Consider the following 18315-nt stretch of genomic DNA (forward strand, 5'->3'; position numbering starts at 1 on the left):
AAATGTATATAAACCCTGGTCTGACCTTTACCGTTTAGCTGTTATGGCGTCATTTGTGATTTTTTCAAATAACAGGACTTTTCACTGTTAATTTAACGTTATAAGCCAAACCCACGTTTGAAATATATTAAAACTTGTATCATTTGAAAAAGGGTTAAATTTACTGCAAATTAAACACAATACCAAAGTAACAACTCTTTATACAATGATTTGCAAATAGCTTCAAATGTAAAATTGATTTTTATTAAAAATTCCGTTTAAATTTTATAGCTAAAGAAAGTCAGTAAAATGTTGATATTCGAATATTCAACTAACTAAAAAACTTCCTTATTTATCTATCTTTAAAATTGTGTATTAACATTAGGGGGTTATGTAGGGGGAAATGCAGCTATTCGTTAAAAACGCGAGGAAGGCACAGCGTTTGGATTCATGGCGTTAATGCTAAAATACTCAACAAATAACTGTATCCCTTTAATTTCATTACCAAATAAATCAGTTTACCTAATCTGCTGATTGAGAATTGGAAACGTAGCCATTATAAACTTATTTACCTAAAGGGGCTTTGTTTGGGTTTGATTTGCAGAAAATTCTATTGTAACAGTTTTGGCGTTATTGATTCTAAGGTCTATTTTTGCAGAATTGTTCGATATGTTTTAAACTATTTTCTATTCCTCCGTATAAGGTGATGATCTCGAGGGATTAGTACTGTAGTGTCATCGGCAAAAATAATACAGTCTATTCCTGTTGGAAGGTTTTCTGGAAAATTGTTCATATATATGATGAATAGGAGGGGGCCGAGGATGCTTCCTTGTGGAATTCCTTGGGTCATATGTTGAAGTTTAGATTTGGTTTTTAGTTCAATGTTTTTTTTATGTAGCCTATTTCTACTTGTTGTTTTCTATTTGTGAGATAACTTTTGATCCATTTTTGTGCATCCTGTTTTATGTTAAGTGTATTTAATTTAGGCCTACTTAAAAGGGTTTTCCAGTTTAGACTGTCAAATGCTTTGTCTATGTCCAGGTATATTCCTGACATTGTTATTTTCTTCCCAGTTTTTTGTTATAAAGTCACAGAATTGAAAAACTGCTGTAGTTATGGATTTTTGGGGTCTAAAACCATGTTGTTTTTCAGTTAGGAGGTTGTTTTAATTTAGATGGTCCATTATCTGGTTAAAAATTAAATCTCTATATATTTTGAGAGGGTGGGTAGTATTGAGATTGGCCTGTAGTTTGTTTTTTTTAAGTTTTTTCTCCTTTTTTATGCTTTGGGTATATTGTTGCTATTTTCATTTTATCAGGTTCATGTGAATTTAAAATTGAACTGTTAGAATTGAACTATCGTGGTTTATATCTCACATAAACACCGGGGTGTCTTTCTTTATGGTGGTGAGACACGGTGAGTGGTGAGTGTTGAGTGTTTTCTTTATGGTGGTGTCTGGTGTATTGACTATTGAGTCGACTCGACAACCGACAGTTGGACGATGGTGACGAATAGTCGAAGTCGATTCGGTTAGGATTGGATTGGTCGATTCGATTGGTCTTGGTCATTAGTCATTCTCATTCGGCAATCTAATATTCTAATTTCTAATTAATTCTTAATCGTTTTGGTTCAATGCAATGCAAAGGTTCAGTCCGTCAGTCGTTCAGTCCAGTCCTCGGTGCCGAGCCGACTGGTGGAGTGGAGTTGAGAGTGGGGTAGGGACTAGACTAGAGACAGGATGGAGTTGGAGTGATGGAGTGGGAGTGGAGTTGCAGTCGAGTTGAGTTGAGTTGGTTGGATTTTGAATTGCCGGATTCCGATTTCCGCAATCCATTGATCCATTGCCGGTATTTTCATTTTGGAAGAAATTAGGCCTTAAAGCGCAAGAATGACCTGTAAGTTTCTAAGTTAAGCTAGTTGCAATTATTTTGTGTGGTTGTTATGTTATACTTCTTACTTATTTTATTGGACGGTTCATGTTTTCATTTAATGTTTAAAACTACATCGTGATGCTGCGTCTAATCTTCAACGCATGAGCTTAAAACATCTTTTGTAGGTTATGTCATGTCCTGTCTTTTATAATAATAGCCAAGCCTAGCCTATGCAAATTTTCCTCGCACTCAAGTACTAGGCAGTAGGCCTTGCACAACTTTGTTATCATCTAATAAAGTTAAAGGATTAAGTTAGTCTATAAATTAGCCTACCTTGATACAAAAAGTAACTTAAAAAATTTGTTTAGGTACCGTATTTGAGCAACTTAAGCCTACACACCAATTTAAGAGGCTAACATAGTTTAAAAGGCTACTTTGTTTTGTTTTTGTACTTTTTGTCATTCATAAGCTTGGAAATTCTCCTTTATCCACATTAATAATCACAAAAGTCAATATTTAAAAGCACTATTATTTAGGCTACAAGAAATTTCAATTTTTATATTAGCCTAGGCCTAAGTTATTCATTACAGTACGGTAAGTTTTATTAATCATTAAGTAACTTGAGGGTAGATTTCCGTATCTGTTGACACAAACAACCGAATTAAAATAGCGATCTAACTTATATTGAATGAACCAATCGAATAGCCTAATCGATATTTCCATTCAGGTGTTTGTGCCAACAGATACGGAAGACTAAGTAAGTTACCCTAACTTCAAGTATTTGCCCTAGGTAACTTGAGGTTAGCCTCTTCAATTGTTAACCCTCCGAGTGTTAAGCGTCGCATAATCGGCGCACAACACACCCGCCGTGGTGTTATGCGTCGCTTTTGCGACACACAAACATCATTTACGGGGAAGGCTCTGGGACTGACTGAATCAGATTGAACTTGATCGAGATTGGTATCGTTGTTTTCAGCAGATTCTAAGCTTTCTCCTGATGTCTGTTTCTAGACGCTTTTCATTTTAGTTCCGAAAATATTGTAGCAGACAGCTGACGTGTGTAAACAACTTGGTTAACCTCGCACCGATCACTGATGTGTTTTATTACGATTATCATTGTTTTAGTGTTAAAAATAAAAAGTAGTGATAAACTTATACGTGGTGCATTATAAGAAGATTTAAGTGATTTTGAAGGGCTGGTTGATGATCCTGAAGAAGTAGATAGTGATATTGATGTAAATTATCAGCCAGATTCCTAGCTGTGGTTTGGCTATGCATTCTTCGCTAATGCCAAATGTACGAAATCTGTTTTTCACCCATTATTTATTTGCAAATTTACTTCCTTTAGGCCTATATTATTATATTTTTGTAACCTTATAAAATTTAGAACAAAGTGGCTATTTTAAAATATTTGTCTAGACTTATAAATTATAAAAATTTATTGAGCGCAAAACATAAATTTTTTTCATTTATTTTATAATTTTTGAAAAATTTTACCCCAGAAAAATTTTTTAAATTTTTTTTTGTACGGTAATGTTTTTTATATATTACATTGAAGCCCATAATTTCCCAAACAAAATGATATATAAAACAGTAGGCCTATACTTGACATTGTTTTTAAGTTTCTAATACATACATTTTAATAAAACCCTGCAATTGCGCAATAAATGGGCGGACATTAATACCATTATTATGGACACTTGGAGGGTTAAGGGTAACATTTCATTTGTGTGTTTTGTGCTTATTTGTTAGCCCTAACACAACATTACAAGACACTCTTATTGATTTACGAAAATACCCTTTCAACTGGTGCCAATGGGCATGCTAAACAGAAAATGTCCAAAATCAGACCAAGAATTCGAACCAGAGAACTTATTTTATCCAAGAAATGTTTAAGAACTTGTACCCAATGGGACTGCATTATACCTGCACAGTAAGCAACAGTTAATCTACACTACCCAACTAAAGTTGACCGTTGCCGTCACTACTACCGCCTGAAGAATTGGTTCTCAGTGTTCTCAATTTTTTCCACGCCAGTGGCATTTTACAAGGGGACAACGCTCGCGCTACTAAAGTTTTGTAAGTATAAAGTTTTTGTGAAATGTTTTTGTGGTTATACCGGGAATAAAATCTGTCACTCTAAGTCCGCATCTAAGTCTGAGACACTAGCCTACCCTTTTATTTTGCTTTTGTTTCGTGGCTAGCAACATACGGTACCAATTGGGTTGTGATATTTTTTAGTGATATCAGGTGCTCTAAATATGAATATTATTTGATGAGGGCCAGCGAGAGCCGTCACGAACCCCTGGGCTGAGCTATCCTGGGCCCCCCTATTTTCCTGATTTAGTAGTGTCCAGCTGCCTCCGTGCCGTTTTGTTACACATATAACAATATTTAAAACTCATGTTAATTCTCGTACTTTTATCTCGTTGCATTAATTCTCGTGCTAAAGAGATGTCATTTCCCCTGAGTTTAATCTGGTGAAACCGATGTCCGGTTAAAATTTGTCCGGACAAAAGGGAGTCTACTGTAGGCCTACCTTTCAAGCGTTGATTATTGATACAACTTCTTTTCTTTGTCCAATACCCAATTCAAGTTTTCCAAAAATGAATGATAATTTATAAAATGCCAAAAAATTAAATGAAGAAGAAGAATGCGGCGGAACGTTGAACGCCAGCATCGCACACTGTCGTTGCCGTGTGTGGCTGAAAGCATCTGTCTGCCGATCTCCCCTACTTTTCATAACGTTCAAAAAATATTTGGACTTTTAGGTCAGAGTTTGTAATTATTCCTTTCGTTTGCCGCAATTGTAAAGACTACAATGAATTTGGTAGAACAATTTGCAATAAAAATTATTACTGGTAAGGTTCCCCTAGTATAATAGTTAATCTATATATAAACAATATTTTGGGGGGGGGGGGTTTCACGGCCCCCCCCTGGGACCGCCCTTGGTTTGGCATTGACTTAGGCTATCAATCCATCGCAAATTAACTTAGCCTTGTCCACATCTCTGATTAGACTTGTCCATCACTGGAGGACCTTGGAATGGTTTGTTTTTTTAGTGCTGATCTGTAAGGTGTATTTTTTACCTGAGTAAGTTAGGTGAGTGGAAATAGTTGCCTCGTAATCTGAATGCTGCTGGTTTGATCTGGAGAAAAGTCACTAGTTTTTGTTGATATGATAGGCTACTTGGCCCATCTGTCTTTGATCATTTGGCAGATTGGGCTTTTATATTAAACGATCCTGACCAGAAAAACTTCTTATATTAGTTGATAATGAAGCTATCATTCCATTCATTCTACACTTAAGAAGGCATTAGTAGACAAATATGTACCGTACAGTCAAACAGATTTCTATTTAGGCCACACAAAAATAGCCCACTAAGATCAGTCGATTAATTTTTTTTCGCCAAAATCAGAAGCAATTAGCAGACGAAAAGTGATTTACTGGTAGTTTACCAGACAAATTAGGAAATAATTTGATGTAGGCCTAGGCCTAAATATAATCTGATAAAACATGAGGTTAAACTTTATCCGTAGCACATTTAAATCAATTCTTATAATTTAATCCATTTGTTTTTTCTTTGACTATCGATAGTTTTATCAGTTTTGATCTGATGATAATAGAAATATAGGTACTGTAGAACGTTGTGTTATATAGCTAAGATTTTGTTGTATCCAAGATTTTTGTGAAAGTCATGACACTTGTTGCAGCTCAAGAAGAACAGATGGTGCTGAAGAGAGTTGAACAGCCTTCTCCACAGTGGGCCTGGCTGCCAATGGATGAGGTGGAGGACGTTCACGTCATTGTAGTGGAAGGTCCTGAAGCAATCTTCTTACGACTAAGCAAGTTTTATGACAAGTATTTGATCAGTCAATATATCAAAATTGAATACTTGTGTCAGGCAATATTACAGTAATCATAAATTCTTCATAATTTCTTTAACTGAGAATACTCTTTCCAATAACTACACTAAAATAGCGAGCTGTGTTAGCGATAAAACAGCATTGTGAGAGTTGGTGCAAAACACGTTGGAAATTTTAGTATGAAAAGTACAAAATGAACTAGGCCTACTTGGATTTGTTTACTCATGAATTACTCATGAATTTTTCCTGGTTGGCCTGGTGGACACCCTGAATTCCCTTAATAAGTCCTCCGTCGGCCCTCGACGGAACGCTGAAACGTGGCGGAGATTCCGTCATGAAAGGGTCCCATGTTAAAACACTCACCGACGGAAAGCCCGATAGATTCTGATAGATTCCGCCCCACGGAAAACACGCCTCTTAAAAGAGGCCTAATGCTGAATCAGTGAGAGCGAATAGATTTTGGGAGCGGGCAACCAGCTCAAATTGTTATGGCATAAAATATTCTATGCCCGACTATCTCATGTATAGGTCACTGAAAATGTATTATTTTCATAAAGGTACCAAGGGTCCTGCATATTCACCCTTAAAGTTGTTGTACCCCTCTAAAAAAAGTCCCTGAAATTTAGTTTAATCAACTGGTAGACACCCTAGAAATCTTATGTTTTCTTATTCTCAAGCCCTTGAAATAAAATTTAAACTAAAATATTTTCAGCTTTGAAAACTCAAAAATTAAGTTCTCATTCAAATAATTCCCACAAATACCTTAGCTGAAGTGAATCTGCAGACTAAGCAAATTCCCATTTGGATTGCTTTATATATTATTGGATGCTCAATAAAACGTTTCATTAAAATGGTCAGATCCATTCCATATTTAAATAACATATTCCTATTGTTTACCTGACAAATCAAACTTTCTTGTACTGGTTACAGGACACAAAGTAGCTAATTCTTGCATTTACTTTGCCACCGTCATTTTACTTCGTCGCACCCCAGTATTTCAACCAAACAACACAAAAAAGTGTGATTGTATTTGGCAGGTAATACGAGAATGCTTAAAAACAAGTTGCCAACGCTTAAAGAAACTACGACTTTAATCAGCTGTATATACGTCAGTTTATTCGTAATTTGATTTTATCATTGATACGACTTAGTGTAACCTATAAGCATTAAGCCTGCGTGTTAACAATTGTCATTCAAGGCTTGTATCTAACCTAACGTAAAATGTGTTGTTTAATGTTTGAAAGACTAATTATTTATAAGTAAAATGTTTGCAAATAATGAACACAGTGAAGGTGAGTATAAATCTGTTGTGTGTTTGTGAGACAACTTCATTTATGTTTGAACTTGTTGTACTTGTGAAACTGATAAAAAGTTTACCTACCTACTGTCAGGTAGGTAAAAAATCTGCCCTATCCCACAGATCAGTAACTTTTTTTATTTTTAAGTTAAAATAAATTTTTCAATGTAGGCCCATAGGTATTTGAGTTCTACATGAAATTCCAAAAATAATGAGTCCAAACACGATGTGGATACGGATCTGAAAGTCGGACAAAGCTGGTGATGATACAGAGTAATTGTACTGCTTTCAGATCATAGATATTAAGTATTCACATCGTGTTTGGACTCATTATTTTTTTTAGTTGCATGAAGAACTCAAATTTATAAAGAAAAATTTATTTTAACTTAAAACAAAAGTTACAGATCTGTGGGACTGTGACAGTGGGTGAGTCACTGTTTGTCTCCGGCCAGCCCGACGAACGGGGCGAGAGGGTGAGTTGAGTTCCGAGAAGGTCCATAATCCGCTGGGTATCATAGTCAAACGGACGGACTATAACACTTCAGCAGTTGTTTGAAATTATCCAAAATAGCTGCTAGACTCCAAAGACTCTTAATGCAAAACCTTAATACCTTAACTGAACTGTTATGTACCTATTGTAAGTGGGAACAATAATGAAAGTTCTCGTTAAATATAGCTTTTTATATGGTTGATATCTTCAGTTTCGCCAACTCTGTGAGCCATAGAGATGTTTTTGTATCATAAGCACAATTATAAAAAAATTTTCATTTTACGATACTAACCCACCTAGGCTAACGGGTTATAATCTAACGGAAGAGGAGGTTGGAATTGAATGGTTACCTTGAACTGAGGTTAATGTAGATTATATACTGATTTCTACCATCCCTTTTTATCTGAGGGTTTGTTTCAACATAAATTGGCTCTCCTTCAATTGGAACCTTGGTTTGACAAAAATTATAATTATTCCATGTGTAATTTAAATGGACACAAGACAGTTTACCATTTTGTTTCAGTTTGCAATATATAAAGCCTAATTATAAAACAATAATTTAGGAAAACTGTCCCCCAACGAAGTTTAGTATATTGAAACTTAATGTACCTATAGGAATACCCTTATTTTGTTTTAGTTTTTTGTCTCTTTTTAAAACTAATTTCTACGAGACGTAGGAATTGGCTAACTCAGGAACTCGCTAACTCGGTCGTGTGGCGGAACTGGCTAACTCTGGAACTGGCTAACCGTCTCAGTCAGGAATTGGCTAACTCCGGAACCCGCTAACTCGATTTTGTCTCGCGGCGGAATTCGCTAACTCTGGAAGTCGCTAACCCGGCCGCGCCCACTGCTCGGAGCGTTGCCAACCTTGTACGACAAAATAATCGTACACTGCCGTATTTCAAAATATCAGTGTCTATACAACATACAGTAAATGTTATTGTTTTTTGTTATCAATTCCACTTTTAACAGATAACTAGCCCAAAGTAATTAAAAGACAATTAAAAAATCATGAAAAAGTGTTTTTTATTAAACTGTACAATGGCCAGTTAAATGTTTATGATTTCGATCTTAAATATAAATGCCATCAGTATAAAAGAAAATAATAGAATATGAAAAATATTCAAAATTTAGTTTAATTGGTAATAAATAATTAAATCTCTACGAAATTAAGCTAAAATACACGCAAGTTCTTGAACACGGAAACAGATTTAATTGTAATGTCGTAATAAACCAAAACCATTAATTAATACAGTCATCAACCATCGTAACTTTCATAATTAATTCATAGATTTTAAATTAAATGTTCGTCGTTGAGCCGTCCAACTTACGTGTACAAATATGATGACATAGACTAAGTTTTTATCTAGGCCTAATAGTTTGAACCAAAGCATTGTAGGCCTACTAGTAAATAGTTGCCTAATTCTAAAATGTGTTGAATTTTTTAGCAATAATGTTACATGTTTTAAAACAGTTTTTAGATTGTACACCTAAGCACCACTAGTAAAAAAATAGGAGAAGATAATATTCATATAATAAAACGTGACAGGGTTATTTTAATTCATGATTTTTAATAAACTGATTGACGGATTTTCCTGATTTGAGTGTTGGGTTTCCTTTATATTGCTTTCACAAACGATATAAACTATACCAAGCCATTGCTCGGTTCACCGTTCCCCAGTACTGAGCTACACAATAGACAATAGCTTTGTTTTTGGATAAGATAGAACCAGCCTGGAAAAAAACTCCAGACTTTTAAAAAGTAAGCCTACTAAAAGACGTAAAATTAATATTAATTCAACAAAATTAAGAGGATGACCCGGGTTCTACACTAATAGCCTACGATAAAAGAAATGTACAAGTTGTATTTATGCATAGACTAACTTTTAATGCAATCCATGAATACATTAGGCCTACCACTTTATAATATATTGATAAATATTTATTTAAATTCAATAGCTCTATTTAAAAATACATAACCACTACAATGTAATTCTGTAATGACGTTTAACGTGTAAATTTTATTATGATTTATGATTTAAGGTTACAAGTCCAGTATATATAAAATACGAACTCAATAATTTTATTTGCAGAAGTTCACAAAATGGTATTTATTCGAATAAAAGAAACAAATGGCGGACTACGAAAATAGATATTTCATAACATGTAATAGATCCAAATTAAATGTGAATTGTATCTTTTTCATACCAATAAGCTACTATTTAAGTAAGAAACCCACATATAAAACATACTCCCTTATATTAGTACATTTCTCATCCTTACGGATGATCTGAAGACAGTTGTATTGTTAGTTCTGTCCGGTGCACTGTCTTTAGAGGTCGTGTTTTGTTTACAATTGTTTCTTGTTTTCAGTAATTTAAAACCTCGTTTAACCAAATAAAATGTTCTAATCACAACTAATAACACGTCCCCTAGTTATATAACCAAACAGTAAGGAACAAATCATGAAGTTAACTATAAAATAATAGAAACACAATTTTGTCGACACTAGCGATCAGTGTCACCGGACATGAACTAGACACGAAAAACGAGCTTCAAAGTTTACAATGCGATGTAAAGTTTACTTGTGTTGGTTAGTCTATGGTAAAACTATAATGTATTTTCCACCCTAATAATCATAAGAACTTCTCTTTGGTTAAACATACTTCTAAATATATTTATTTTATCGACTGCGTTGCTCTTACTCCTAATTAATCGTAGGATACGACATTATGGTGCCGATACGATATAGGTACTACACTTTCGGCAACACTGGCCAAATATATTCGTGCTTGGCTCCCATTGGACGGCCCGCGAGGCTTCTGATTGGGAGTTAGCGAGTTCCGCCGAGGGACCGAGTTAGCGACTTCCGTACGAGGACGGAATTCGCTAACCCGGCTCTAGAGCGGGTTAGCGGGTTCCGGAGTTAGCCAATTCCGAAACCGAACAAGTTAGCGAGTTCCTCTCATCGACCAAATTTGAAGATAGGGCACTTAACATGGGGTTAGCGAGTTCCAGAGTTAGCCAATTCCGCGGACCCATTTCTACCTGATTGAGGTAGAACCTATTTCATAGTCATAGGTTGTTTTTAACACGTTCGCGGCGGCATGGGAGCGATCGCTCCCATACGGAACCCTAATGCCATCCTGGTGGGTGCGATCGCTCCCAAGCTGCAATGCAGTACGAAATGATTTATTTTTAAGCCAGGATTAGAGCTAGAAACTTGAAACCTCGCACAGCACTGCTCAATAGTATACTGTATTTTGTTGTGGTGTTGGTTGGTAGTAAATCTTCCCGTAAATCCCCGTCTGGCAATCTCAAAATTCTACTTTTGTCCCGTATTTTTCCCTCCATTTGGCAATACAATTCCAATGGGACCGGCTACGTTACAAGCAGTGCTGCTATCTGTTGGTGTTTAGCGAACTACGTCGACTCTCGTTGTAAAGCAGGACATCCTCGCACGTTATTTGCTATTTGTCAGCCCGAAATTGGAAAGCCAATCACACGCGGCAATCGGGTTTGTTCGATGCTGAGGGCTGCGCCGGACCTGGGATACGCCCGCCATTTGACGTGCCGCCGCGAACGTGTTAACTTGCTTATTCACAGTTTGTGTCGAGTTGTTGGTTAAAATAGTACGGATTAATCGATATACAAATGTCCATTGCGATGCATCATACACAAATAAAGCAAACTGAACACTGTTTCATTGTAAACTTTGATTAAGTAGAAGTTTGCTACTATTTCATTTATTGAGCCAATGACTATTGATGCTGTTTGTTTGACAGGATGACGCAGAAAGATCAAACTCCTGCTGGGCTCTACCTCCAGCTGATAGTGAGGACTTGAGTGAATGTCCCAGCAACACCATCAATCCTCCCATCTCATCTCTGTCCTTGTCTGAAGTGGAACAACTACCGGAGGCTTTATCAACGCCTCTCACTCATAGACATTTACAATCTCACCTATCTACTTCTGCGAAAAACTGGAATGTCAAGGAACTAATGACTTCCAACATTCTAGGCCAGTCCGGCGGTTCACCGTTGCTTCCATTTGCTCAAAACATCAGTCCTCGTTTGAAAGAGCTTTCACAAATTCCCTCTGCTTTTCAAGACGATGATCTAGATGAAGATCCAAGAACACTGCAATGGATCGGTTGTATACCTGAATCAGACAGCTCACTTGATCAGTCTCACATCAATGAGGACTTGTCGTTTTCACAAGTTGCTGTACAGTCAGATGAAATCAGAACCCCGATGGTAGAATGGTATCAGGATGATATCTTTGTGTTTATACAAATAAAACTACCAGCCCTCGAAGCTTACAATATCACTTTTGACATTGGCAACGTCAATTTCAGGTAATATTTTTTTATAGTCAAAACTCCTTGAGATAACTAAAAATTCTTTTACGATTCTTCATTCTTATTTTAACAATACACAACCCATATGTGGTATTGTTTTACTTGAATAGCAAAATTTATGAATAAATTGGTAAATTACAGTCTTATACTCTTTTTTTCACTCAATAGCTTGGCAAGTGTAGCAGATATTCTTTCTGGTAACAGATTTACAGTATTGAACTAATTTATTATGGTTAGAAAATAAATATTTATTAGATAATGCTCATAAGTGCAACAGTCTTAAAAAGTTACATTAAATTTATATATTTTTAGGTAATTTTACCATAAAAATCAAAAAAATAATGTAAAACTCTGATTCTCAAGGATGTTATGGTCCTTGTAATTTACACAAGCCCAATATTGTTAAATTGCTGTTCAAAAGTTATTGCCACTTTAGTTATTTTACCCTTAAAATACCATAGTTACTCCCTCCGCTTGTTCATGATAACAGTTGTTGAGAAGCTAAAGGGAGAACGTATGTAAAATATTGCTGATGACGTTTATTTTTTACAGTGCCAAGTATAGCGGAGTGATGTATCAAGTTGATTTGACTCTGTTTGGAGCTCATCATAGAGATCGAGCTGAACATTCTGCAGAGGCTTTCTACGTAGAGATAAAACTTGAGAAGATGCTAAAAGGTAAAAATCTTAAATATTTATATAAAGGGTGGCCGAGAAAAACCTGTCTTAAAATAAGCATTGCTCATTTGTTTTTGTTTCAATTACAACTTGTATTAGGTACATTAAAATGTTTGTAAACCCTTGCCATTTAAGAGTACACTATTTACCTAACATTCTTGGCTAAACAAGTCTGATATCCTTTACTTAAAAAAAATACAGAAGTCCACTTTTATACAGGTTTGAGAATCATTTTTCTTATATTCTTCCATTAAACGTCCCAGCATGTCACGCTCATCTACAATTTTTTCTGCCAAACCCTGCTTCCTTTAAGATCCACCAGAGTACGCGGATTGTGAGTGTAGGCGCAAAATTTGAGAATGCTTAGATGAAAAAAAATCCACATTAGCTCAAATCTCATGACGTTGGGGCCACAGAATATCACAGACAGGAACGTTAAATAACACTTCCTAGGGACATGATAGACACCACAGCCATTCAGTGCCATCAACATTTTGATAGAACTATCTCAGAACTAACGATTTACACTTATTTCAAAGCTTTTTTAAACATAGGTAGGCTTGCGTGAAATTAGCACGCCCCTAAATGAATTTGTATGATTACTATTTCAGAACTAACTATTAAAATGCATAACTGTTGGTATGCTGTTTTGGTTAGGTAAAGTGACTTAGTGTGGCCTTTTGTCTATTTATTAAAATAAATGAAAAATCTTTGAGGATTGGCAAAATTTAAACCACAATCCCAGAAAAAACTTACTATGCTATAACTACAAGTACAGCCACATTCTTTTTAATTCATTAGCCTAACTGTAAAGAGATGACCCAAATTAAAAGAATATTTTCTTTTTGATTTTAGGAAAGAAAAGATGGTGGCCAAGACTTACGAGGACTGAACAGAGGCTGCATTGGCTAAAGTTGAATCTTGAAAAAGTTTGTCCTGATTCTGGAAGTGAAGCATCAGGTTAGTGATTTTAAATTTTGTTATTCAATTCTTATTATACACAAAAAAATGTTAATGTGATCTGAGGAGTGTCTGATAAATAGATGTAGTTTTGTACAAAAGTGTTCAGCCCAATAGAACAATTTCTTTTAAACATGCTATTGTGTGTCCTAAGTTCGATAGGTGGATAAAATTTAGCCCAATTTATAAATTTGGAACTTGGATCCAACAAATCATTTATTATAAGCTTCCATTAGCTTATTCAAGCCCTTTTGTCATCTGCTATTTCACTCATATATTTACTATTTCTTTTAATTCAAATTTATATCAATTATATCACAATTTATCTAAGATTATATTTAATAGACAGTTCAACCACACAATGAATTTGATTTGTGGAATTGCTATTGCTGCTTGCTCTTGTATTTGTCACACAATAAATTGGAACCAACAACATTAGAAATGTTATTGCTGGATAAGATCTCTTATTATTACATTCCTACAAGTTCTGCTTCATTGATTACTTATTTGAGCTATTTATCTTTACATCTTTTTTCCCCACTTAGAACTTGAAGATATGAGGATCAGACTCGGATACTGCGACAATAGAACAGAAACACCTACCTCCATTGCATCTTCGGAAATGTCCGAACTAGCCAACTCAGAGTTATCCATGTGAAGAGCACTAGTGTCTTTGAAACCATAAGTGATCAGTTTTGGTGCTGTGAAACGTAGAGCATTTTTCCTATTATGCATATATTTTCTATAGAGATTGGTTTATGAAATGTTGATTTCGAGAGATATGTGTTTTGTTTCATGATACAGATTTTATTACAGAATTGTAGTGATGACTGTGATGAGTTTCCCGAAAAGACAGTTTTGCAAGCATACCTACAAGTATACAAAACATAGTAGTGTATAGTTTTGCAAGTATACAAAATCTAGTGTCACTATGAAGAGTTAAAGTACAAACAAAGTTTGTATTAAGTTTCTTACTGTTATTTAGTTTGTTTGTTGTAAAATTTGATACTGGTTTTAGCTCGTTAAGCATTTTATTGTTGCTCTAGCTTGTGATGCTATTTTTATGTAGTTAACTAGTTTTCTAACTACTGTTATTTAACTTGACTGAGAATAGGACTGACAGACTGAGCTTGTGTGTTTTGTATCACAATCGTGTCTTGTAATGTTGAAGATTCCATATGTTCCAATATGTTTTATCAATATGATGGATAAAAGTAAAATGGCACAAATGTGCAGTACTTTTATTACTTTAACATAAAAGTGTTATATAAACATGATTTCAGGTTGAGATGTGTTGAATATTCTACTTTTAGTGTTGTTGACCTAATTTAATTTCCACAAATAATTTTATTTAAATGCAACCTCACATCTCCATTTATCTTGTAAAATACTAGAGTATTTGATGCCTTGGAATTGTGGGCCTTTGCCTACCAATTGTCATTTTTAGGCAACCTGGATTTGAAGATATGTTTAGTTAATTGGTATTTAAACTTCATTGATCTTACTATGTTCATTCTCTTTTCATGAGCGAGGGAATGATAGTTTTATATTGATTCCTTGAAATAACTTATATTTTCAAATATGTATTTCCAGCCTTTAAACAATTTTGTAATTTGATATTTAATTAAACTACATATGTTTGCATAAAGGGTTTTGTGAACTTGCAGTTATCCCATAGGTTAATATTGTTCTTATTTTAATGCTTATAACTGTGATTTAATTATTATGTTTTTGTTTTTTATGTTTAAGGAAATTCTTTATACGTTTGTCTTTATTTTTTATTCCTGTTTTGTAAGTACTAGTCTTAGAATTCTTTCAACCATTGTATTGGTATTTCCTAATTTAATATAAACCAATAGAAAGGTTAAGGAATTGAGAGTTTTATAATAAACAAGTTAAAACCTGTTGTATGTGAGTTAATTATTTTCATTTTTTCTTCACTGAGTGATAAGTTTACAGTTTACACATTCGTAATAGGAAAGTAGTATAGGTAAAATTCTACCAAAAGCCTAGTAGAAAACATAAAAATTAGTCTGTTCATGAAACTTGCTGGAAACATAGTGAATACCATTAGTTTTTTCAATCTGATGAGTCCCTAGTGATTGGGGGGTGGGTACAATTTTAGGGAGGTTAAAAATTGGGGATAGTGATTTTTGGGAACATTTTTATTTATCATAATATGGGATCCAAACAATAGGGTGTTATTTTCTATGCTTCTTAGGATGTAGAATTGAAAAAAAAAAACATAATAAAGTCAATACAACGGACATTTTATGAGAAATACCCCCGCCGCAGCAAACCTGCCGACTAAGCAAATTTCCATATATTTGAATCTTATACAGGGTGAGTCACTACTGAATGCATTAATTTTAACAGCTTATTCTAATCATCAAACGAAACCAGAAAATGTATATAAACCCTGGTCTGACCTTTACCGTTTAGCTGTTATGGCGTCATTTGTGATTTTTTCAAATAACAGGACTTTTCACTGTTAATTTAACGTTATAAGCCAAACCCACGTTTGAAATATATTAAAACTTGTATCATTTGAAAAAGGGTTAAATTTACTGCAAATTAAACACAATACCAAAGTAACAACTCTTTATACAATGATTTGCAAATAGCTTCAAATGTAAAATTGATTTTTATTAAAAATTCCGTTTAAATTTTATAGCTAAAGAAAGTCAGTAAAATGTTGATATTCGAATATTCAACTAACTAAAAAACTTCCTTATTTATCTATCTTTAAAATTGTGTATTAACATTAGGGGGTTATGTAGGGGGAAATGCAGCTATTCGTTAAAAACGCGAGGAAGGCACAGCGTTTGGATTCATGGCGTTAATGCTAAAATACTCAACAAATAACTGTATCCCTTTAATTTCATTACCAAATAAATCAGTTTACCTAATCTGCTGATTGAGAATTGGAAACGTAGCCATTATAAACTTATTTACCTAAAGGGGCTTTGTTTGGGTTTGATTTGCAGAAAATTCTATTGTAACAGTTTTGGCGTTATTGATTCTAAGGTCTATTTTTGCAGAATTGTTCGATATGTTTTAAACTATTTTCTATTCCTCCGTATAAGGTGATGATCTCGAGGGATTAGTACTGTAGTGTCATCGGCAAAAATAATACAGTCTATTCCTGTTGGAAGGTTTTCTGGAAAATTGTTCATATATATGATGAATAGGAGGGGGCCGAGGATGCTTCCTTGTGGAATTCCTTGGGTCATATGTTGAAGTTTAGATTTGGTTTTTAGTTCAATGTTTTTTTTATGTAGCCTATTTCTACTTGTTGTTTTCTATTTGTGAGATAACTTTTGATCCATTTTTGTGCATCCTGTTTTATGTTAAGTGTATTTAATTTAGGCCTACTTAAAAGGGTTTTCCAGTTTAGACTGTCAAATGCTTTGTCTATGTCCAGGTATATTCCTGACATTGTTATTTTCTTCCCAGTTTTTTGTTATAAAGTCACAGAATTGAAAAACTGCTGTAGTTATGGATTTTTGGGGTCTAAAACCATGTTGTTTTTCAGTTAGGAGGTTGTTTTAATTTAGATGGTCCATTATCTGGTTAAAAATTAAATCTCTATATATTTTGAGAGGGTGGGTAGTATTGAGATTGGCCTGTAGTTTGTTTTTTTTAAGTTTTTTCTCCTTTTTTATGCTTTGGGTATATTGTTGCTATTTTCATTTTATCAGGTTCATGTGAATTTAAAATTGAACTGTTAGAATTGAACTATCGTGGTTTATATCTCACATAAACACCGGGGTGTCTTTCTTTATGGTGGTGAGACACGGTGAGTGGTGAGTGTTGAGTGTTTTCTTTATGGTGGTGTCTGGTGTATTGACTATTGAGTCGACTCGACAACCGACAGTTGGACGATGGTGACGAATAGTCGAAGTCGATTCGGTTAGGATTGGATTGGTCGATTCGATTGGTCTTGGTCATTAGTCATTCTCATTCGGCAATCTAATATTCTAATTTCTAATTAATTCTTAATCGTTTTGGTTCAATGCAATGCAAAGGTTCAGTCCGTCAGTCGTTCAGTCCAGTCCTCGGTGCCGAGCCGACTGGTGGAGTGGAGTTGAGAGTGGGGTAGGGACTAGACTAGAGACAGGATGGAGTTGGAGTGATGGAGTGGGAGTGGAGTTGCAGTCGAGTTGAGTTGAGTTGGTTGGATTTTGAATTGCCGGATTCCGATTTCCGCAATCCATTGATCCATTGCCGGTATTTTCATTTTGGAAGAAATTAGGCCTTAAAGCGCAAGAATGACCTGTAAGTTTCTAAGTTAAGCTAGTTGCAATTATTTTGTGTGGTTGTTATGTTATACTTCTTACTTATTTTATTGGACGGTTCATGTTTTCATTTAATGTTTAAAACTACATCGTGATGCTGCGTCTAATCTTCAACGCATGAGCTTAAAACATCTTTTGTAGGTAATGTCATGTCCTGTCTTTTATAATAATAGCCAAGCCTAGCCTATGCAAATTTTCCTCGCACTCAAGTACTAGGCAGTAGGCCTTGCACAACTTTGTTATCATCTAATAAAGTTAAAGGATTAAGTTAGTCTATAAATTAGCCTACCTTGATACAAAAAGTAACTTAAAAAATTTGTTTAGGTACCGTATTTGAGCAACTTAAGCCTACACACCAATTTAAGAGGCTAACATAGTTTAAAAGGCTACTTTGTTTGTTTTTGTACTTTTGTCATTCATAAGCTTGGAAATTCTCCTTTATCCACATTAATAATCACAAAGTCAATATTTAAAAGCACTATTATTTAGGCTACAAGAAATTTCAATTTTTATATTA

General features: G+C 34.7%; 1 protein-coding gene across 2 annotated transcripts; it reads left to right on the top strand.

Annotated features, from left to right (window-relative positions):
• Window positions 1-1769: 1769 nt before the first annotated feature.
• Window positions 1770-15406, top strand: LOC129005879 (co-chaperone protein daf-41-like). Of its 2 annotated transcripts, none has more exons than XM_054434913.1 (6): window positions 1770-1874; window positions 5564-5668; window positions 11289-11860; window positions 12416-12540; window positions 13396-13500; window positions 14046-15406. In XM_054434913.1, exons 3-6 carry the CDS (start codon window positions 11505-11507, stop codon window positions 14156-14158), a joined length of 699 nt encoding a protein of 232 aa, XP_054290888.1. In that variant the 5' UTR covers window positions 1770-1874; window positions 5564-5668; window positions 11289-11504; the 3' UTR covers window positions 14159-15406. The 2 variants fall into 2 exon arrangements, with proteins under 2 accessions (XP_054290888.1, XP_054290887.1); XM_054434912.1 differs by lacking the exon at window positions 1770-1874 and adding an exon at window positions 3638-3929.
• Window positions 15407-18315: the final 2909 nt, after the last annotated feature.

The sequence above is a fragment of the Macrosteles quadrilineatus genome, unplaced genomic scaffold, assembly GCF_028750875.1.
Source record: "Macrosteles quadrilineatus isolate MER2022 unplaced genomic scaffold, UCM_ALF_1.0 Scaffold_39__1_contigs__length_1060358, whole genome shotgun sequence".
Classification (NCBI taxonomy): Eukaryota; Metazoa; Arthropoda; class Insecta; order Hemiptera; family Cicadellidae; genus Macrosteles; species Macrosteles quadrilineatus.